The sequence below is a fragment of the Lolium rigidum genome, chromosome 1 (genome assembly GCF_022539505.1).
Source record: "Lolium rigidum isolate FL_2022 chromosome 1, APGP_CSIRO_Lrig_0.1, whole genome shotgun sequence".
In the NCBI taxonomy this organism is placed as follows: domain Eukaryota; kingdom Viridiplantae; phylum Streptophyta; class Magnoliopsida; order Poales; family Poaceae; genus Lolium; species Lolium rigidum.
The window spans coordinates 19,638,741-19,662,079 of NC_061508.1; the positions used below are offsets into that span (position 1 = coordinate 19,638,741).

The window sequence follows — 23,339 nt, forward strand, 5'->3', positions numbered from 1 at the left end:
GATCGGAGTTGGGGACTTGAGGGAGAAAATGTGGCCGTTGGAGAGTGGGGAGGGAGGGAGACGAGGCGAGCAGGGAGCGGAGAGTCGTTAGTCCCACTTCTTGTCACGCATGAACAGGCCAATGAGAAAAGAGATGGAAGAAAGAGGCTCCACCACCTCCAGCGGCAGCGAGCGAGAAGCTAGGGAAGAGATATCTGGGAGGAAAACCAGCTCGCCCCGAGTCACCCAGAGGAAGACGATACTGATGCAGTGTCACGTGTAGGTTTCTTTTCAATCTCTTCTGTCATGTTGTTGCTGATATCATTGTGATATTAATATTTCTCCTTTATTAAAAGAGATTTCGTTTATTACATTTCAAGCTTCCGGCCCTCGTTTTATTTACTCCCTCGGTCCCTCTAGCTAGTTAGGGAATAGGATCGTGCATGAATCCTTGCATCGTTCGAATGCGTGTACGTGGGGAACGAGGGTCTATATGTACTGCGAGTGAGCAAATCGCAGTTAGTATGGTTTCTGTCCAACGAAATTGCCCGGGGGATCGTAGCTGCAGATGATGAATACGCCCGCGTTGTTGTTGCAAACCACGCGAGCGCAGCCGATGCTCGTCGTCGCGCGCCACACAATCTGTGTGTAGTGCCCGCACTGCTTCCCCGCCGCGCAGCTGTTGGAGCCGTAGTCGTAGTCGCTCTTCTCGGCGGCCCACAAGTTCACCGCGTCCGCCGCCTTCCAGCCTGAACCGGATCCCCAGAAGATGTTCTCACCATAGGGTCCGCCGGAGTGCTGGAGCTTGCAGTCGCCGATCCTCTGATTGGCGTAGCTCTGGGCGTACGACTGTAGCCTTGTGCTCCAGCTCACCGCGCCCACACCGACGGCGGCGCGGACAGAGTTGTGGGGTGAAAGGTAGTCTTGGGCCGAGTTCTGCGCCTGGGAAGGATTAACCATGGCGGCTGCCATGGCTAGGGCCAGCAAAATTGCTAGCTTGGGTGCCTCCATTTCGGAGGATGGTATTTCTGTGTCTACTAGCAAAGTGTAGCTAGCTCCGTATGTATGTGATGTAGCTAGCTTTGCATTTGTACGTATAGCATGCGAGTACATATAGGGGGTTTTATAGGGAATGTGTTGCCAGAATTTTCTGCAGTTGGCTCGGAAAATCTTGCGCCATGGCGAACGCGTGCCGGAATTTTCTCACAGCGGCAGAGAATTCCACAGACAGGACATGGATAATACCAAGAGGCAACTCGATCGGTCCTTCCATTTCGATTTACAAGCAATGGTAGCCAGTCAACTTCCAGATAAAAAAAAACGTATGCATGAATGTAAGGTACGTATGTAAAGTAAGCATGGATCCAGTAGGAGCAAGCATGCTCGGACTATTCTACTGTTTGCCCGCAAAAAACTTAGACCGGATATCGTGTACTGCGGCTACTGCAAAAACGTAGGCACTACTGGATGCTGTTATGTTCACGTCATTTTCCTGATAAGGACTACGGAGCATTCTTATGTGGAAAATGCCCATTCAAATGGCGCATGCATGTGTAACGAATATAGCTAGCGAGACAACCATTAAGAGTACGTGGAAATCTAAGTGAGGCACACGACTGTGAACGTTCGGTTCTTCGACCAAGTGTTAGAACTGATATTTGGGTTGTCCTTCCCTAGACCCCCTTCACCAAACCTATTATAGGTAAAAATTATAATTAGCCCCAGTAAACTAAATAAAATGGTACTTGGGTCTAGTTAGGCATGGCCATATATAGGGATGTTGATCCAATCATATACCCGCCTATGCGGCTGCAACGCCCACAACCATGTACCCCCACTGTCAACACCTTCAATAGAGGGAATGCTTGGACCTCACTCACCATGTCTTGCCCCAACAACGTCAACACCTTCAACAGAGGGAATGCTTGGACCTCACTCACCATGTCTTGCCCCACCACTGACGTTGTTGGGGAGGAGGCGATGGTACCTCTGATCAAGGTGCACGGGCTGCCAACGGAGAAGCTAAGCCCCACCAGAGAAGTGATGCTAATGTTCCTCTACGGCTTTCTGTCCTCGTTGCCCGTTCCCACACCACGTCCCTTTGTTGAGCTGCTAGCAAGATTGACCATGTTATTCGCCTCCCTGATAATCTTATCCGCCGTGTGATCTCCCTCCTAATAGCCAAGGACGAGGTGCGTACCACCGTGTTCTCCTCATGTTGGCGCGGCATTTGGCGCTCCACCGTGACCATCCTCGTGGACAACCACCTCCTCCCCTAAGGTGATGGTGAGTGTAGGCCCACCCGCGAGGGAGCCGCCTCGCGCGCCATCACCGACATTGTCTCTGTCACCCTCGAGTCATCTATTTATATTAAGGGATTTCCGATCACATACACATAGATTGATAGCTACACATACACCAAAATATGCTTGGTTCTAAAGTACTCTCCGTGTCAAACATCAGCCAAAATTACTTAATTAGCTAGTCTTAAGACATATACTTATCAAGCAGAAACTACAAGTGTTACAATGGGTGCAGGTAATGGGCTTGCTTCTGCAGAATCTCCAAGTAATCCATAGCCCTGGCTAGGTCTGACTCCAACTCATTAACTGCCTTGAAGGTGTTCCTGAGGTTGCTCCTGGCCGCAATGGACAACTTGGCATCCACGATTCCCAAGAACATCAGAGATAAACTTGCAGAGGGTGCTACACTCCTCCCGCATAAACCTATGCTGCTTCCACATGTCTTGAATAAGAGCATGGGTGTCAGTGTCGATGTGGTAATGTTCCTTCAAAAGATTGGAAAGCCGGTAGATATCTTCCTGGAGCTTGCATCTTTCTGCACGGAGATCGATCACCTCGCTAAACAGAGACTTGGTGGTAGAAGTTTTGTTTCCAGGTCGATACTGAGGCCATCAAACTCCAGGTTCAGAGAAAAGTTCTTCTCTATGAGGCTGGAGATCTTTTATTTGAGATCGGCCACCCTGGCCTCGAACTTACACCTGGCTTCCTGCATGTAAAGTTTGAAACATAATTAGCGAAGGGATAAAAGAACTAAGAAAATTAGTGTTTTTTTGAATTAATACAACAAGCAAAAAATATTAAGTTCCAAATTGTTCTCATCACAAACTAGTAATGCACCAAGAATAACACATACGCCAACAATAGGTGCCATAACAACACCCCTTATGTTCAAGAACTAAATAATAATCACAGATTCTTTGCACAAAACAAATAGCACCACATCATGTATGCATGCACCATATATGAACTCTAATTAAGAATACTAAGTACCAGATCATCATATATTATATCGAAACCAGATCATCATATATGACCATAACAGTACAAACCCAGCACCTGAGTTCAAATCCTCACGGACGCGAATTTAGGTTCCTATTTATACTTGAGGCCCAGGCTAGACCTGGTACTCACGCAATTTATTTTGAGGACTATGCTTTAATCTTAATCAAGATTAAAAATCTTAGTACTCATGCCAAATGGCTGTGTGCATCCCTGGTTGGTGCAGAGGCCGGGAAGTGAAATTCTCCCCATTTTTTTAAAAAAAATGACCATAACAGTATTTAAAGTGCATAGAATGAAATAATTTGAATGGAGTTATACCAAAAAAGAGATAGAAGTACACATATGAAAGCTGTAAGATAATAAAAATTCAGCAAAAAATGCATGTACTAGCTAATATTTCATCGGGCGAACATAGACACAAATATATTTCAGTTCAGGATCATACATCAAATATATCAATATAACCAATAACCGATGTCAGGTTTACAAACATTTTCACACACATGAAGGGGAAGTATATGGTAAATATGTGTAGTTAATCGTGTTTATTCAATCCACTCGAGGGAAGGTATATAGTAAACTTAATCATAGGTTTTGGTCTAATCCGAAGCTTGTCTAATCTAGGATTAGCACTGATCTCGGGCGCATGCTGCTGGGTATGCACTTCGGGGTCGACGGGAGATCGCGGCGCAAATGCTGATGGGGACTACTTCGGACTCGGGGGAGAGGTCCTGTCACTGTTGTTGCTTCTGGGGGTCCTAAACAACAACACGGCTCCCACCAGCATCGTGGTCCGCTAATGGGGATGCATGATGGCATTAGTCCGACGTTTGTGGTGATGGGAGAAAGGCACCGGCGAGCTATGCACGGGCGATTGGGGTTTTGATATTTGAAAGAAAAATGGGGAGAGCTTGGACTGAGGAAATAGAGGGAGAAGGGTCTATGGGGAGACGGGAACATAAGGAAGTTGATGGTCGAGAGATGAAAATAACTAAAAAATTAGGTGTGACTTGTTTTTTTAATATGTGAGATGGACGTTACCATAAGCAACGACGGCTATAACATTCACGTCACTCGTACCTATGAGGGTTAAAAACCAGCCAATCATTCCCCGTTTCCTCCATCCATCCATAAATGAGAGTCTGTGTCACTATGTCTTTCCCCGTTCCATCTCACCACCCCTACCTGCCCGCCGTCCCTGTAACATCCATGGTTAGCTGGAGCAACAGCGATACCTCTTACAAGCCCAAGGTCGATTATGTGAGTCCTCTCACCCCACACCCCAATTTTTATGTGCTTTCGACTATGGGATTTCCCATTTCATATTTGATTAACCTTTGACTTGTTGTTTTTCCGTATGGGGATATGTAGTTCACCGACCTAGACTACGCACCAAAAACCATTCATGACTCGGATTTCTGCGGAATTGCAGCAGAATAGAGTGTCCTATGTCGCATTTACAAGGCACCGCCGGATAAGTGTGTTTCCTTTGAAGGCACCAACATTGGGAGACGTTTATTTTGATATGCACACAAGAATGCGAGTGACATATATGTTAATAGAATTTAAGCTAATTAGTGCAAATCTGAGCTAATTAATGCAGTAATATGTGCAAACTATTTCTTTATCTCTCTTAAGATCTCTCTTAAGTAGAAGTATTCTCCAAAGTTAATGAATGTACAAAATAAGTAAGAATACTTAGTGTTAATTAGTTTGTGAAATTAATGGAAGCTTTAGCTCAATGTGTTCTTATTATTTCTTTAGTTAGTCCTGCACAAATATGGTACTGTATATGATTTCTTTCTTCCAGTTACCGAAAGAAGTCTTGCATAGATTGGATTATTTCCGATCAAGATTCTTTTGGCAAGGTGATAGTGAGAAGAAAAAATACCGGTTAACTAAATGGAGTGTGGTATGCCGTCCCAAAGATCAAGGTGGACTTGGTGTTCATGATCTTGAAGTTAAGAACAGGGCTTTGCTCGGTAAATGGCTAGCCAGGTTGTTAACGGAGGATGGGGTATGGCAACAACTTTTGCGGAAAAAGTATGTGGGCTCAAAGGCGATCTCTCAGGTCCTTTGGAAACCAGGAGATTCACATTTTTGGGCCGGCATCATGGCAACTAAGAAGTACTTTTTCCCATTTGGTTCATTCTCCATTAAGAATGGGACGGAGATATGGTTCTGGGAGGATCGCTGGTTGGGAACAACCACTCTCCGTGAACAGTATTCGGCTTTGTACAGTATTGTTTGTCACAAAGGGGATACTTTACAGAAGGTGATGGAACATTCTCCCCCCTCTATGACATTCAGGCGTGATTTTGTAGGTCCTCGACTAGCTTCCTGGAATGAACTGCTTCAGCTGTTAGGTTCTATCCAGCTGGTTCAGGGGACGGATGAATTCCGTTGGAGTCTCACCAAAAATGGCATATTTTCGGTCAGCTCCATGTACAAGGCATTATGCCTATCTGAACAACCGGTTTTAAATAATAAATCCATCTGGAGGATGAAGATACCTCTAAAAACAAAGGTCTTTGCATGGTATCTTCGTCGAGGTGTGATTCTTACTAAAGATAACCTTGTAAAGGGCAACTGGCAAGGTTGTACGAAATGTGTGTTTTGTCACGAGGAAGAGACAATAAAACACCTTTTATTCAACTGTCGAGTTGCTAGATCTATATGGTCAATCATTCAGATAGGTTCTACCTTATACCCTCCCCATAGCATTGCAAATATTTTTGGCAATTGGCTTAATGGGGTGGATTCTAGGTACAAAACGATTATCAGAGTGGGAGCGATTGCGGTTGCATGGTCTCTTTGGCTATGTAGAAATGACAAGGTTTTTAATGACAAAAATTCTTCTCTTATGCAGGTCATCTACCGGTGTACGGCTTTGCTCAGTTCATGGTCACCACTTCAGCGTTTGGAGGATCGCGACCTCTTTATGGAGGTGTCTACACGATTGGAGAACACGGCCACGGAGTTTATCTCCCAACATGGGTGGCTGCATAGCCGGAGGATTGAAGCCAACAGAGCGTCATAGTAGTTGGCTTTTATCTTTTTTGTATCGCTCTTTGATGGATCCTAGACTACTGAACGGCTGTGTGCATCCTGGTTATGCAGAGGCTGGGTGTAATGCTTAAAACTTTTTGAGTAATAAAGCGCCCCTTATCGGAAAAAAAATTAGTCCTGCACTATGGCTTTGTTGAGTGGCTGGATCCTGAATGGCTAGATGCGATGCAGAAGGAAGTATCTAGGTTGTGGGCAATATATGATGATGTAAACAATGCTAAAATATAACAGGATATTAAGCATGATGACGTGATCTACAAATTAACTCAAGAGAAAAGATTGAGAAGTCATGCACTAGCCAGGTAGCTGATGTGAACAGACACTGCGAAGAGGGTCCTAATAAATAAGCATGGATCAAGGACGGCAATACATAACAAAAGCTAGTTCTGTCAGCATTTTTACATTTTTATAAGAAACTATCAGCGGGATATTTATGTGAGATCGAGCAGGAGAAGAAAAAGCTAGCTGGCGAATGAACTAGAGCAGCTAAAATTTGTTTAACATTGTGAGAAGTACAGAATTTGGAATGAAGCAATCTGGGGTGAGAAAAGTGATCATGTCACGAAAGAGAAAAAAAGTTTGGGAGTGCAAGATTGTTGGGCTTCTCGAAATTGATGATAATAACAAGACCAAGCTGAAGAGCATCAAGTCCATGCGTGATGAATAAATTGTAATAATTTAGCTGCCCATGTTTATGTTTAGACTGTTTGAAGTTCGTATTGCAATTCATGTTGAATTATCTAGCAGTTCTATGAATTAACCATGGATCTGTACTATGAAATATTGCAGTTCTGAGTCGAGAGTGGATTTTGTACACCCACGCATGGGTGTGGGTGTTTCCGTCACCGTCCATTGTGCTTTGAGATTCGGATAAAAAGAGGAGAGAGAAAGGAATCTTTTCATATACTATGGTGGGCACGAATCTCGAGGAATAAATGAACGGTGACGGAAACACCCACACCCATGCGTGGGTGTACAAAAGTATTTCCGCAGTTCTGAGCTATATGTGACTTATTTTGCCAACAGTTTTCACTTGAATTACTAACATGTGAGTTGTACTGCAATTGAACTGGTATTTGTGGCATTGGCAGAGCCACCTCCCGGCGTACTCAACTGCTAAACATCAATGTCGAACTATCTAGAAGTTGTATGAACAAATAAAGTAGTTGAACTATGAAATATTGCAGTTATGGGTTATATTTGACCTATTTTGCCAACAGTTCCCACTTGAACAAGCATGTGAGTTTTATTGCAATTGACATGTTATCTGTAGGATTGGCAGAGCGCCACATCCTTGAACAAACATGTGAGTTCCCACTATGAACATGTAAGGCTCCAAGATTAACATAGCATGGGAAAAGATTCACCAACACACTCTAAGCTAGAATTTGCCAAGATATAAACTACGGACTAGATCCTTTTTTGTCATGTGGACCTATTATGAGATTGCACAAAACAGTCTCCGTTGAATGGAACTGGAGATATGTACTCATAGAATGACATCTAGTATTTAATATTCCACAATTATTCTAACACCAGAAGTATCTTAAATACTCATTTATATATTAGCTCGTGAAGTGAGAGGACAAAGCAATTAGATAATGTCTTCTTCACATACGAAGAAGGCATATATAAAAAAATGGGGATCGACGGGAGTAACTCCTCTACTCGATGGTCTCCTCGGCAACTTCCTTTACATTCTGCTGGGCTCGCCTTATTCGCCTACGAAGAAGAGAGCTGAAGGAATTATAACAAAAGGAGGGACTTGATCACAGGGGCGAGGTCCTTTCTATTTGAGGATCTACTCAGTGGCATTCTCTGCATACAGCTTGGAACGCAAGCCTTCGATCTCCCCCTTCAGAGTATGAACAAGTGTAAGCTTTGATATTCAGCTGAATCAATGTGTATTCATGCTCAAAGGGGTACAACAATATATATTGAGAAGTACACGTGAGGGAGAGAGAGAAGTTCAGTTGTGATCCTGCATTAGAGGAGCATGCACAACGTGCGGTGATCGTGATGCTTATCACTTGCCTAAGAATAGGTCTTCAGAGTCAACGTGACTTGGTTGTCTAACGACTAACATCCCCCTGCAGTCACATCGTCGGCATGACAGACGGTGAGGCTGGAGCGAAACTCTTTGAAGACAGCTTGAGGAAGACCTTTCGTAAAAATGTCCGCAAACTGAGAGGTTGTTGGGACATGAAGAACGTGAAACTCGCCGAGAGCAACCTTTTCACGCACAAAGTGTATATCAATCTGAATGTGATTGGTGCATTTGTGCTGCACATGATTAGCAGACATGTATACAGCAGAGACATTGTCACAAAACGACAGTAGAGCGAGAGATAGGTTGATGAAGTTCTTGCATTACCTATCGTAGCCAGCAACTCTCCGCAACAACATGGGAAACAGCTAGGTACTCAGCCTCGGCACTAGAGCAGGACACGGTAAGTTGCCTCTTAGAGGACCAAGAAATGAGATTGTCACCGAGAAAGAAACGGAAACCAGATGTCGAGCGACGAGTGTCTAAGCATCCTTCCCAATCCGCATCGGAGTAGGCAACAAGAGAGGAGTCGGAGGTAGGAGTGATGAGCATACCGTGATCAAGAGAACATTTGACGTAGCGGATGATTCATTTAACAAGATTGAGATGGGATGTGCGAGGAGCATGCATGAAGAGACAAGCTTGCTTCACAACGTAAGATAGATTAGGGCGTGTGAGAGTCAGGTACTGAAGATCTCCAACGAGGCTACGGTAGTGAGTCTGACCGTCAATGAGTCACTGTCGGAAAGGGATAATTTGGAGCCTGCATCGATAGGGGTATTGGCGGTGTTGCAGTCATCCATGGCGGCGCGGTGAATGATGTTGAGTGCATATTGACGTTGAGAGAGAAACATGCCCGAGGAGGAGTGTGTGACAGAAATGCCAAGAAAATGGGAAAGGGACCCTAAGTCTGTCATTGAAAATTCAGTTTTTAAGGAGGAGATAATGACCTGAAGAAGAGTGGAAGTGGATGCCGTGAGAACAATGTTGTCGACATATAGTAGAAGATAGGTTGTGCGAGCGGTGGAATGAAGGATCAAGAGGGAGGTGTCACACCGTGAGGCTACAAAACCGACAAAGGTGATGAAGGTGGTGAATCTCTGAAACCATGCACGTGGTGCTTGTTTTAGGCCGTAAAGAGATTTCTAGAGATGACAGACCTGAGATGGATCAGAGGAGTCTTCAAATCCCTTTGGTTGCTGACAATAGACAGTCTCCGTGATTTTGTCGTGGAGAAAAGCATTTTTAATGTCGAGCTAATGAACGGGCCAGTGAGAGGAGACGGCGAGAGACAGGACTAGACGAATGGTGGGGGGTTTAACAACTGGAGAAAAGGTTTCCTCATAGTCGATACCGTGTTCCTGAGAGTAACTGTGGACTACCCATCGTCTTTGTAGCGAGCTAGAGTGCCGTCAGATTTGTACTTGTGACAAAACACCCATTTTCCACTGACAGTATTGAACGCCCAATTGGGATCCTGAAAGGCAGAGCGGTAGGTGTGTGGGATGGGAGAGATAGGTGAGGCAGCGAGGAAGGTTAGTTGCTTGCGGGGTAAGTGAAACCCTGATTTGGCACGGGTGCGCATGGGATGCGGATTCGCTGGAGGTGGAACATGTACGACATTGGAGGGGAGCGAGGGAGATGGGGTGGAAGGCGCGGACGAGGCTAGAGCTGATGGGGAGGAGGCAGCTGCTGTCGCGGCAGAGGAAGGCGTCGTGATGTCTGTCGCGGCAGACAGAGAGGTAGAGTTCTCTGCCATGGTAGAGGCGAGTGGTGAAGTCTCTGCCATGGCAGAGATAGTGGGCGAAAATCCTGCCGTGGCAGGAGAATGCGGCGGAAACTCTGCCGCGGCAGAGAGGAGGGGATCGGATCACCGATGACTCCGGGAAGAAGGAGGATGGCGAGTCAGGTATGGGTTCGTCGTGACCAAAGTCGTACGAAGGAAGATGGCGGTAGGGATTGATTGGAGAAAGGAAACATGGCCTCGTCGAAGGTAACATGTCGAGAGATAATGATGCGGTGGGATTGGAGATCATAGCAGCAATAACTTTTGTGTTGGGTCGGATAGTTGATGAAGACACAGGGTATCGAGCAAGGGGCTAGCTTGTGCGGTGATTGAGCTTCGACATTTGGGTAACATAGGCAACCAAAAACACGTAGATGATCGTATGTCGCCGATGTGCCGAAGAGATGATGCGGGGTGGCCTTCGGACACCTCCGCACCAAGACCAACAAGTCCCCCAAGTGGACCAATGACTCGCGCTCGAGTTAAAGCGCTACATGATAAGGTGACCTCGCTCCTAGCCACCCTTGATCTCGGTACACCTTTGGATGGAATGTTACCTCATGCCGATGTGCTATGTGTCATTAGGTACAAGGCGCATCAAGACACCGGAGGGGAGGACAAGCCATGGCCAAGGGAAGGGGAGGAGCCTCAAGTCATGAAGATGGACACGAAGATAGACCCAACGTCACGCGAAGCGCTCGAAAGAAGGGAAGACGCCGGCCGGTCCAGGACCCGGTCTGACCGGACGCACAATCGGGCCGCCCGGTCACAGACCCGGTCAACCGGCCGCCAACCGGATTTCCCTCAAGCTCGTACCGGACACCAACCGGACGGAAACTTGCGAGGTTTCCGGTTGGCGACCGGTCGACCGGACCCAGGACCGGGCCACCCGGTCACATGCCCGGTCTGACCGGCCCCAGGACCGGATCTGACGAGGAGACCCCACCAAACTGCCTAAGTTATCCTGTTTTTGTACCTTTTCGCCTGGCTGGCTGTGTATGCCTATATAAGGACCCTAGACCCCTCCTTTACCCCTCAGACATATTTTGAGCTTAAACCAACTTTGAGCTTAGTCTCCCTAGGGTTAGCATCCATCTTGGACAAGCATCCCTCTTGTTGCCTGCCAAAACTCACCGGCGAGCAGTGGTTAAGCAACACGAAGAGCCGGGAGGCTCCCAGGGCCGCTTAGTGGACCCTGGCACCTCGCGTCGTCCCGCAAGTTTCCTGCACACGTCCTGGCGGTTGCAAGGGCGTGCCACCTGACCTAGACCCGATCGGGAAGGTGTTAGAGTGCTTCGATTGTTCCTGCAGGGTAGACACGTAAACATTAAATACGAGCCCTATCGGCTCTCGAGGTTGCCTCGTGGATCGGCTCAAAGAGCCGATCGCCCCATGGTTCACGCATTGGATTTGCAATGACATGGGGATCCTGCTTGATCAACACAAAGCTAAACCAATCTACGACAGTTTAGGGTTTTCACCGCATAACCGGAACATCCTACGCGTAGTTGGGCCTAGCGGATACGAAAGATGATGAAAACTATCCCTAGAAGAGGCCTAAAAACCAACATTACGTCAATTCCCGGAACATCCCTTCTAGGAACGGTAAACAGCACCTAGCGCACTACCGGATCCTCCAACCCCGAGCATAAGGCCTAATCATGCGGATATTAAACTAATCCTTGAAGAACAAGGAGCAACTATAACAGATCGGATCTACTAAGTACCGAACAAGCAAGATGCTGCCCTTACGCCCAGATAGGCGTAAGGGCAGCTAGGTGTCAAGGGACGACATTGCTAAGAAGATATGCATAAGAAAAGCATCAATGCAAGCCCCAAAACACCTAAGATAGGTAGTGCTACTCGCCATCAACAACGCTTCAGCACGAGTAGCACAAGGTAGATGAATAAACGCGTACTGCCTAGATCGCAAGATGCGATCTAGGCAGCATGATGCTTACCCGGAAGGAAACCCTCGAAGAAGGGGTGGCGATGCGCCTGGTTTGTGTTTGTTGAACGATGATTGTTGTTTATTTCATAAACCCTAGATACATATTTATAGTCCGGGGACTTTCTAATTCAGGCGTGCACCGAACCGTGCACGGGTTAAACTCTAACTTCCAAACTAAGATACTATCTACTATAATACAGATACACGGGCAATTTAGCCCAAACTCTCGTGCAAGGCCGCTTCAAAGATGCTTCACGCGTATATCCTTCAAGCCCATCTCTCTTACGGCCTGTCTCCTGATTTGGCCAAAATCTGGTGATAACACATGCCCCCTGGTTTTGGTAATGATAATTTCAAAACCACTCTGTTTTTCCTTCGAAGGGTCATGTCGTGGCAGAGCAGAACCGTCGCAGTATTTTTCATCATGACGACTTGCCTTCCCAACTTCTCTGCACGATTTGACAGTTTTGGCACCACGCCCTCGAGAACTGCTCGAACATTAAATCTTCACTCCATCTCCTTTTATTTAACCGCATCGAACAGTTCTCCTCTTCATCCCCTTCGCATTAGCACTCCAAAAGCCCTCCTCTCGCCACCATGTCTTCTTCTTCTTCCGCCTCATCGGGTCTTTCCATCGCGTCCTCCTCCTCCCGCGAGCCGACGCCGGAGTGGAACCCGGTGGAGGCCCACGCGGCCAACATCCGCCGCGCTATCGAAGCCGGGGATGAGCCGAGTCACGACTTCTCCATCTGGTCCGAGGACGACAAGTCCTCGACCGATGGGGAAAGCGACCTCCGCTTCCTCGCCGACGGGGAGACGGAGGAGGAGAGCAATGACGATCGCCTCTCCTGCGATGACTTCACCTTCTCCGAGGAGGAGGAGGAAGAGGAGGAGGAGGAGGACGACACCTCCTCCGACGAACCGCCGGCCAAGCGCTTCTGCCCCTGGCCCGGGAACCTCAGCGACTTCGACAGCGACGACGACGCTGACGAGGAGGACGAGGACAACGAGGGTCCTGTCGGTGGCCGCTACAGCAGCGACGACGAGCCGGCCGGGAGCAGCGCCGACAGCGGCAACGACGACGACGATGACGAGGGCAGCAATGGCCCCTAGATAGGATCTTTAGCATAGGGCCAGTAGTAGTAGATGGGGCAATGTATCCCCTAGTAATTCCTTTTGAGATCAATCGGCTCCTTATGTAAGAAATCTCGTTTGCCAATGAAGAATTTCCCCAATTTGATTTTGCCGATTTCTTTCATGCTAATACCCAATGAGCCGATGGCAACGCATCGGTCCCTCATAATCTGCCCTTCATCTTTTCGACTAAGGAGTGACCGTAAACTTGGTCAATGTCCCATAAGCCGATGTTAACGCATCAGTCCTTCATTTCTTTGACCGATGCCCTTGAGTTCTGGTGGACAATGTGGAAGACCAACGCCTTCAAAAGAGCCCCAGAACCGCTGCTGAAACGACTTGACGCTGAAACCGATACTTCTGGAGAACAGATGTCACTTGCTCGCGAATCTCCTCAGTGATATTCTTTAACCCTGCTCAATCCCTTTGAAGAAGATTATGATGGAGGGCCAGCCGATGAAATCTCAATCGGCTTCTTCAAGAACAGAATATCTACGCAGTCAGTTGCCCCCCGAGCCTCAATCAAGGCAAGAACAGCAGTGAGCCAACCAAATGTGCCACCATCGGCTTCCAAGTCATAATGCAGAGCCAGCCGATTTCAACAAAATCGGCTCCCCAGTGCAGAGAACCTTCAGGGTGAGCTGCCCCCCGAGCTTTTCCAGTTCACTTCTTGCGTCTTGCTGATCAGATCGGCTCCTCACCTTTGGCAGATTGATGCAACCCACCCTTAACCTGATTTGCACGCTTATACTGGCACTGCTAAACTCGAAGGTTTGCAGAAGGAGTTGGAGGCCTTGAGAAGGAATTCGTCCAGTAGAGCCTCTCCTTGTAACTCGCCAACTGCTTCATTGAGCCTCTGCTTATAACAGCTGCACCTCTTGAGTCGATGGCCATGCATCGGCTATGCTTAAAAAATTTGTATTTTTACGGCCGATTTATGCCCCCATGCTTCAGTACCCATCATTATCAAAGAATATATCTTGGGCTGCTGGGCATTTGAAAGCCACTTCAAACTTCATATCCTCGTGTTTTATCCACCTAGATGCCCCCGAGCCGATTCTTTCAAGTAATTGAGGGTATCGGCTCTTTAGGTATTCCCTGTTAGATCAATGCTGAACCCAGGCAGAATGTATGGTGAGGATAATTTTGGCCGATTGCTAGAAACGGCCTTCTTCTTCATGTGCAATGCTTAGTGAAGCCTTCTCCATGTCTTGATTTCTTACTGTAGCTACGTGGCATGCTTGAGATGAAATTTTTGCTTTCCATTTTTTTGGGGCCGATCGCTGGGATCGGCCTTGCCACGTACGTCCATTGTCTTGGACCTTGCTACTCCGTCAGGCCGGTAGATAAGACCAGCCTCACCCCATTTCTAGAAGCTTCGATGCGCTCACAGCCTTCCAAACTGATTCCCGAGAGCGGCTCTTGGTCATCTGCCTCCCAAATATTCATGGCAGCTAATGATATCTCGACTGAGTCATCCGCCTGAACGACCTCCACTTCATCTCCATCCCACTGTATGATGCATTGGTGCATTGTGGATGGAATGCAACAGTTAGCGTGAATCCAATCCCTTCCTAGCAGGACAGCGTAATTGCTTTTGCTGTCGACGATGAAGAACGCGGTAGGTATGGTTTTCCGGCCTACAGTAAGATCCACATTCAGAACACCTTTTGCTTCTGATGCTTGGCCGTTGAAATCGCTTAATGTGACGTTGGTCTTGATCGGATCATCATTGGAGTGTCCCAAACGTCGTAGCATGGAATACGGCATTATGTTGATCGCCGCTCCGGTGTCAACCAACATCTTGTCGACGGGCTGCCCATTGATATAACCTCTCGGGTATAGGGCCTTCAAATGCTCGTAGCTTCTATCACGTGGCTTCTCAAAGATAATTGGCCGTGGACCGCGGTCGAGTTGAGCCACCGATACTTCCTCGTCGTTTGGAGCACGAAACTCGACGGGAGTACGAACACCATGTTTGTATCAGCCGATGCCTCCGCATCGGCTTTTGTCCGTTTAGGGCGCCACACTTTCTTCGGCGGGCGCGCCTCTCGTCTCCAATGTTTGCTGAATTTTCACGGCCGGATCGGGCCGAGCTTTCCTCAACGTGTACGAGTGCCGTGCCTCGGCTTCCTCCAGATTTCGTAGCCGCTGCACCCTACGCTTCTGAGAATGGATGAGTCCATCAGGGCACCACCTTGGCCGGTGATACCTATCTTCTTCACCATCTGACTCCTCAAAGTCTTCTTATTGAGATGACTCAGCTCGCTTGTTCGGAGGTGGGAGAGGCCCTAAACGCTTGAACACTGAAACCTCGTTTGTCCTCTTCCTTTGCTGTTTGCATTCTGGGCAATTCTGGATTGTTGGCAATCGGCTCATTCTTGAGTCCCAGCAATGTTTAAAGAAAGGACAGTTCCAATGCCTATCCATGTCATCTTGCTCCCTTGACCTCCCTCTAGCGTGAAGCTCGTACCCGTGGTTGCTTCTGTCACGTCGACGATACCTCCTGACCTTTTCATCAGACCGATGATATCTCTCATCATCTACGTTGTAGCGCCGACGTCGGTCATACTGCTGTTCATATTTGTTAAGGCGATGTGCGGAGAGTGGACGTTGATACCGCACGCTTCTCACTTCCTCCTCGGTCAGGTACCGTCTATCATCATCATGGGGCCGGTCGCGTGGATCGGCCTCCTCTTCATCCTTGCCACGGGAGTGGCAGCTCTCTGCTTTATCTTCGGCATGGCGGCTCACAAGCCCTGCCATGTTGACACTAAAAGAGAACCCTGGCTCGCACCTTATGGAGTGGCTTAGATCCACCATGTTGATGCCAGGAAACGGACGTGTGTCTCCTTTGACCCTGATGTCGTGTGAACGGGTCTTCTCAAAGGAGCCGATGAGTTCGGCTTCACAGATGGCCTTCAGCTCATCGTATTTCTTCTTGTGCTCTGCAGGGAGATCCTCGTACTTGATCGGTTCGTCCGCCATCTTGGACGCAGGTGTTGACGTGGATGTTGTCGAAGATGGTCCCACCGGGCGTGCCAGAATGTGTTGCCTGCCAAAACTCACCGGCGAGCAGTGGTTAAGCAACACGAAGAGCCGGGAGGCTCCCAGGGCCGCTTAGTGGACCCTGGCACCTCGCGTCGTCCCGCAAGTTTCCTGCACACGTCCCGGCGGTTGCAAGGGCGTGCCACCCGACCTAGACCCGATCGAGGAAGGTGTTAGATTGCTTCGATTGTTCCTGCATGGTAGCCACGTAAACATTAAATACGAGCCCTATCGGCTCTCGAGGTTGCCCCGTGGATCGGCTCAAAGAGCCGATCGCCCCATGGTTCACGTCTGGATTTGCAATGACATGGGGATCCCGCTTGATCAACACAAAGCTAAACCAATCTACGACAGTTTAGGGTTTTCACCGCATAACCGGAACATCCTACGCGTAGTTGGGCCTAGCAGATACGAAAGATGATGAAAACTATCCCTAGAAGAGGCCTAAAAACAAACATTACGTCAATTCCCGGAACATCCCTTCTAGGAACGGTAAACAGCACCTAGCGCACTACCGGATCCTCCAACCCCAGCATAAGGCCTAATCATGCGGATATTAAACTAATCCTTGAAGAACAAGGAGCAACTATAACAGATCGGATCTACTAAGTACCGAACAAGCAAGATGTCGCCCTTACGCCCGGATAGGCGTAAGGGCAGCTAGGTGTCAAGGGACGGCATTGCTAAGCGGATATGCATAAGAAAAGCATCAATGCAAGCCCCAAAACACCTAAGATAGGTAGTGCTACTCGCCATCAACAACGCTTCAGCACGAGTAGCACAAGGTAGACGAATAAACGCGTATCGCCTAGATCGCAAGATGCGATCTAGGCGACATGATGCTTACCCGGAAGGAAACCCTCGAAGAAGGGGTGGCGATGCGCCTGGTTTGTGTTTGTTGAACGATGATTGTTGTTTATTTCATAAACCCTAGATACATATTTATAGTCCGGGGACTTTCTAATTCAGGCGTGCACCGAACCGTGCACGGGTTAAACTCTAACCTCCAAACTAAGATACGATCTACTATAATACAGATACACGGGCAATTTAGCCCAAACTCTCGTGCAAGGCCGCTTCAAAGATGCTTCACGCGTATATCCTTCAAGCCCATCTCTCTTACGGCCTGTCTCCTGATTTGGCCAAAATCTGGTGATAACACCTCTGTAATCAAGGCCATCCTTGTTGTTGATTTGGATATTGTTGATTGAGATTCTAGTGCAAGGCACTCTCTCTCCCTCACCAATCTCCTTTCTCCAACACCAATCTCTCACCGGGAATTCTGCCGCGTGCCTCTTCCGGGTGATTCTATTGGCGTGGTCCATTGAGCCACGGGGGTAAGTATCGGGTGTATCGGGTTGGTGTGCGTGCGTGAGTACCGGTGTTCTTCGTGTTCTTCGCGTTCCTCTCGCCCTCCCACCTTTTCCCCTTGATCCTTGGGTCAAATCGCGAGATCGGGCCAAACCCTAGAGCTCAGATCTCATCATATGGTATCAGCAGCTCTTGGTTACCGCGATTTTGACCCTCCACCCACCCGATTTTGTTTCTAGAAAATTTTCCAAAAAATCCCCAAAAATAGCCCCAAATAGCCTTTGACTGATCTGTGATTTGGTTGCATTTTGAGTGGTTTTGGTCCGTGGATTCGGTGTTGCTGTGCTTGATCTACTATTTCCCCAACTTTTAGCCTCCAATTCCATCGTTTCCCGTCGATTTGCTCTTTTGGTTTTGGTTTGGGGAAGAACAGGAGAGAGAAAACGCAAAACCCGGTTGAGAATCCGGTCAACCGGCCCCCAGACCGGCCGATCCGGCGCAGAACCCGGTCAACCGGCCGCCAACCGGACCATCCGGTCCAGAGTCCGGTCGAACCGGATCCCAGACCGGGCGACGATCCGCCCCTCCTCCGACCTCGTCTTCGGCTACCACCACCACCACCACCACCACCATCATCGCAGGTATAACTTGCAGTTTTCCCTTGTAGCCCTCTTCCTTTTGCGATCTATCCTATCGAGCATTGCTTATCTAGTGTTGCGAGACATTGCACGTGACCCCGATTGTGAGGTGTGTGTGTAGTGTGGAGTAAAGCTTCTAAGCAAACACTCGTGTGGAAAGATAGCAAAAGCAAGCTAACGCTAACATAGTGCGAGAAAAAGCCGCAAAAACACAAAAAGAGTGCAAGACGCACCATACATACAAAAGAGTACAAGTGCCACCATAGATACAAAAGAGTACAAGTGTCACCGTATACAAAAGAGTTACAAGCTTTTAAGCAAAAGAGAGAAGAGAAGAGAGGTCACGTGTGAATCTAGTTGTCTCTCCGTTTGCAACCAAAGCTTTGCCTCTCCTTGTGTTAGTGTGACACCGAGCATCCTTACATACACTTTTCCGCTCACTTTTGGTTGCACTAACCCCGCTTATCTCGTGTGTGTGTTCCACAACTTTTCCGTGTTTATAGTGATCTTCACATTGACATTTGGATTTTTGGACCTCACCCACTTTTGACAACATACTTGATCTTGGATTTGGTTTTTTTTTTGGCTTTCCACCATACTCTCCTAACACCATATTTGCTAGCTTTTGCGTGTGGTTTTGCGTGTGTCCCCGATACACTTGATCTTGCTTTTGACTTGGTGGATTGCCTCAATACTATCTTACCTTGGTAAGAGTGCGAGGTAGTCTCCTTCCACTAACATACACAACATAGTTCTTGTCTTTACATCATGGATAGGAGCGGAGATGATGCAAGGGATGGAGAAGTCCTCCGCAACACCGAGAGGTTGGCTACTCAACACAACCTATGGACGCAACGCCAAGAGTTCAAGGAGCAACTCACACTCTTCGAGACACGCATCGATGAGCAATACGATGAAGTGGCACACAACTTCTCCGTTGTGAACCAAGACTTGGCTCTCCTTCGCGAAGCTACGGACAACTTGAATGGCCAAATGGCGGCCAATGATGCAAACATGGAGCGGCGCATGGATAGCCTCGAGCGCGCCATCACCAACTTGGGTCGTCATCACCGACACCGCTCTACTTCATCATCCTCAAGTTCGTCACAAGAATACTACTCTCATGGTCGCCGTTCGTCCTCAAGCTCCTCCTCAAGGCATGAAGACCATCATCGACCTCATCGCCCACATGCTCGTCATGAAGACTCTCGCTCCAACTCTAGGCGAGGAGAAATCCATCTCCATGCTCGTCCACAAGAACGACCTCCACAAGATCGTCCTCAACCGGATCGCCATGCCCACCATGGGCGTGATGACCATCCCCACGACAACGTCTTCCACAACATGGAGCCACATGGTGATGCTCAAGGCCATGGACATCAAGACCAACCGAGGCGTGATCTCCGCAATCATCCTCGCCATGACCAACGTGGAAGAGGAAACCCGCAACATGATCAAGATGAGAGGGCCATCCTTGGGCGTCGTCAACCACCTCGTCAAGATCTTCAACAACATCATCATCGTGAACAAAGTGAAGCTAGTGTCCAACTTCAACGCCAACCCAATGCTATGGTTGGTCGCGGAAGACCTCCTATACCACCTCAAGCCGCAAGAGATGAAGGCATCCGTCCTCGCCGAAGAAACTTGGAGGATGAAGAGAACATGTTTGGAAGGCTCAAGTTCACCATGCCCAAGTTCAAGGGTGAAGAAGATGCCGAGGCCTACCTCTCATGGGCACTCAAGGTTGACAAGATATTCCGCATCCACAACTATTCCGGTGCCAAGAAAGTGGCCATGGCGTCTCTTGAGTTTGAGGATTATGCAAACACTTGGTGGGAGCAAGTCCTCACCCTAAGGGAAGAAAAGGGTGAACCTCCTATTGACACTTGGGAAGAGATGAAGGAAGAGATGCAAGCTCGCTTTGTACCAACCCACTACGAGACCGACCTCTTCAACAAGCTCCAAAAGTTGAAGCAAGGTACCAAGACCGTCGAGGAGTTCTTCAAGGAGATGGAGTTGACTATGATGCGAGCCAACATTCAAGAATCCGAGCAACAAACCATTGCTCGTTTCTTCAATGGCCTCAACTATCCCATCAAGCGAATTGTGGAGTTCCAACCTTACTCCAACATGGTTGAGTTGGTCCACCAAGCCTCCAAGGCCGAGCGCCAAGTGAGTGAGGACATCAAGTACTCCAAGTCCAAGTCATACTTCGCCTCCAAGCTCGCGACAACAACACCTACAACAAGTGTCAAGCCTACCACCTCTTCTACACCATCCAAGCAACCGACTAGCCAAAGTCGCATGAAGCAAATGGTGTCCTCTACCGCCTCCTCTAAGGCCTCTATGGGACCCTCTAATGTCACTTGCTTCAAGTGTGGCACCCAAGGTCACAAATCCTTTGAGTGCAAGAATACCAAGGTCATGATCACCATGGAGAATGGTGACATAGAGACGCTCGATGAAGATGAATATGAAGCTATGGTACAAGCCGCCGTCGCAAGTGAACAAGCTTATGAGGAAGATAGTGGAGAAGACCCTCTCTTATGTGTGCATGACCCAAACCCTTCTCTTGTGGTCACAAGGGTGCTAACAACTCAACCTCAAGCTATGGAAGACCAACGGTGCAACATCTTCCAAACCCGTGCCGGAATTGGTGGCAAGTCAATAAAGGTCATCATCGATGGAGGAAGTTGCCATAACCTTGCAAGCACCGAGTTGTGTGAGAAGCTCAATCTTACACTCCGCAAGCACCCGCACCCTTACCATATCCAATGGTTGAGTGAAAAGGGCAATGTCAAGATACAACATACCGTCACCGTCAACTTCAAGATCGGACCCTATGAAGATTCCGTTGAGTGTGACGTGGTGCCCATGACGGTGTGCCACATGTTGCTTGGCCGCCCATGGCAATTTGACAAGAAGGCTATGCATGACGGACACACCAATGCATACACCTTCAAGGTCAAGGATAGGAAGTTCGAGCTACGCCCCATGACTCCTAGCCAAATCATCGCCGACAATGCGAAGGCTCTAGCGAGGGCACAACATCACTTCCACCATAGTGAGTTGAGAGGTGAGGGAGCGACCCACCAAATGGAGAGTGAGCGCCACAAGCCATACATGAGTGAGCGAAAGAGCGTCCTCCTAGCCACCAAAAGCGAGTGGAGAGAAGTGCAAGCAAACCCATCCACCATATTGCACTACGTCCTCATTTGCAAGGGACCGTCATCGGAGACTAACGACTTAACCACAATTCCTTCGTCTTTGTTGTCTCTTTTGAAGGAGTTCCAAGATGTCTTCCCCGACGAGCTTCCTCATGGACTTCCACCGCTTCGGGGCATCGAGCACCGCATCGACCTCATACCCGGCGCTCCGCTTCCAAACCGTGCCGCCTACCGCACCAACCCCGAAGACACAAAGGAGATCCAACGCCAAATACAAGATCTCCTCGCTAAAGGGTACGTTCGCGAAAGCCTTAGCCCTTGTGCGGTTCCCGTGATTCTTGTGCCTAAACCGGATGAGACGCAACGAATATGTATGGATTGCCGCCCCATCAATGCCATTACCATTCGTTATCGCCATCCCATTCCGCGTTTAGATGACATGCTTGATGAGCTTAGTGGTGCCACGATTTTCTCTAAAGTCGATTTGCGTAGTGGCTACCACCAAATCCGCATGGCAATTGGTGATGAATGGAAGACGGCATTCAAGACCAAACTTGGTCTATATGAATGGCTTGTCATGCCATTTGGTCTTTCAAATGCTCCATCAACTTTCATGCGCCTCATGAATCACATCTTGCGTCCTCTCATTGGCAAGAGTGTGGTTGTCTATTTAGATGACATTCTCATTTATAGCAAAAATCTCGAGGACCATGTGCAACATGTGAGAGAAGTCTTGTGCATCTTGCGTCATGAAAAGCTTTATGCAAACCTCCCCAAGTGTACCTTTGCTCAAAACAAATTGGTTTTTCTTGGATTTGTGGTTTCCGCTAATGGGATTGAAGTTGATTCTTCCAAGGTAGAGGCCATCCACAATTGGCCTACTCCTACAAATGTTGGTCAAGTCCGAAGTTTTCATGGACTTGCCGGTTTCTACCGCCGCTTTGTGAAAGATTTTAGCACCATTGCTTGCCCTTTGAACGAGCTTACCAAAAAGAATGTTACGTTTGTGTGGGGCAAGGCCCAACAAGATGCTTTTGATGAGTTGAAGAAACGCCTTACCGAAGCTCCTCTTCTCGTTCTTCCAAACTTTGCAAAAACTTTTGAGATTGAGTGTGATGCGAGTGGACTTGGTATTGGTGGCGTTCTTATGCAAGATGGAAAACCCGTGGCATATTATAGTGAGAAGTTGGATGGCGCACGCCTCAACTATCCTATTTATGACAAGGAGCTCTATGCTTTGGTTCGTGTTCTTGAAGTTTGGCAACACTATCTTTGGCCAAAAGAGTTTATCATTCATTCCGACCATGAGTCTTTGAAGTACTTGAAAAGCCAACACAATTTGAACAAACGTCATGCAAAATGGGTTGAGTTCATTGAGTCCTTCCCGTATGTAATCAAATACAAGAAGGGCAAGGACAATGTAGTGGCGGACGCTCTTTCCCGCAAAAACACCCTTTTGCTTACTCGCTTGGATTTTCATGTCTTGGGGCTCGAAGAGATGAAAGAACTCTATACTTCCGATTCTTTCTTTGCACCGATATTTGAGAAGTGTTCCATTGACCGAGGACTCGATGATTTCTATTTGCACCAAGGATTCTTGTTCAAAGGGAACAAACTTTGTATCCCTATGTCCTCGCTTCGCCTTTTGCTCTTACAAGAATCGCATGGAGGTGGTCTCATGGGTCACTTCGGACGAGAGAAGACATACGCCATGCTCTCGACCCACTACTATTGGCCAAGAATGTACCGCGACGTGGAACGCCTTTGCCGCTGGTGCACCACTTGCTTACAAGCTAAGTCTACCTCCAATCCCTATGGTCTTTATACGCCATTGCCTATACCTTATGCACCATGGACAGATATTAGCATGGATTTTGTACTAGGGTTGCCTCGCACCAAACATG

General features: G+C 48.0%; 1 protein-coding gene across 1 annotated transcript; it reads right to left on the reverse strand.

Moving 5' to 3' along the window:
- Positions 1-288: 288 nt before the first annotated feature.
- LOC124668635 (pathogenesis-related protein 1-like) lies at positions 289-1,061 on the reverse strand. The gene has a single exon (XM_047205742.1). The coding sequence runs from the start codon at positions 988-990 to the stop codon at positions 499-501; it is 492 nt and encodes a 163-aa protein (XP_047061698.1). The 5' UTR covers positions 991-1,061; the 3' UTR covers positions 289-498.
- Between the last annotated feature and the right edge of the window lie 22,278 nt (positions 1,062-23,339).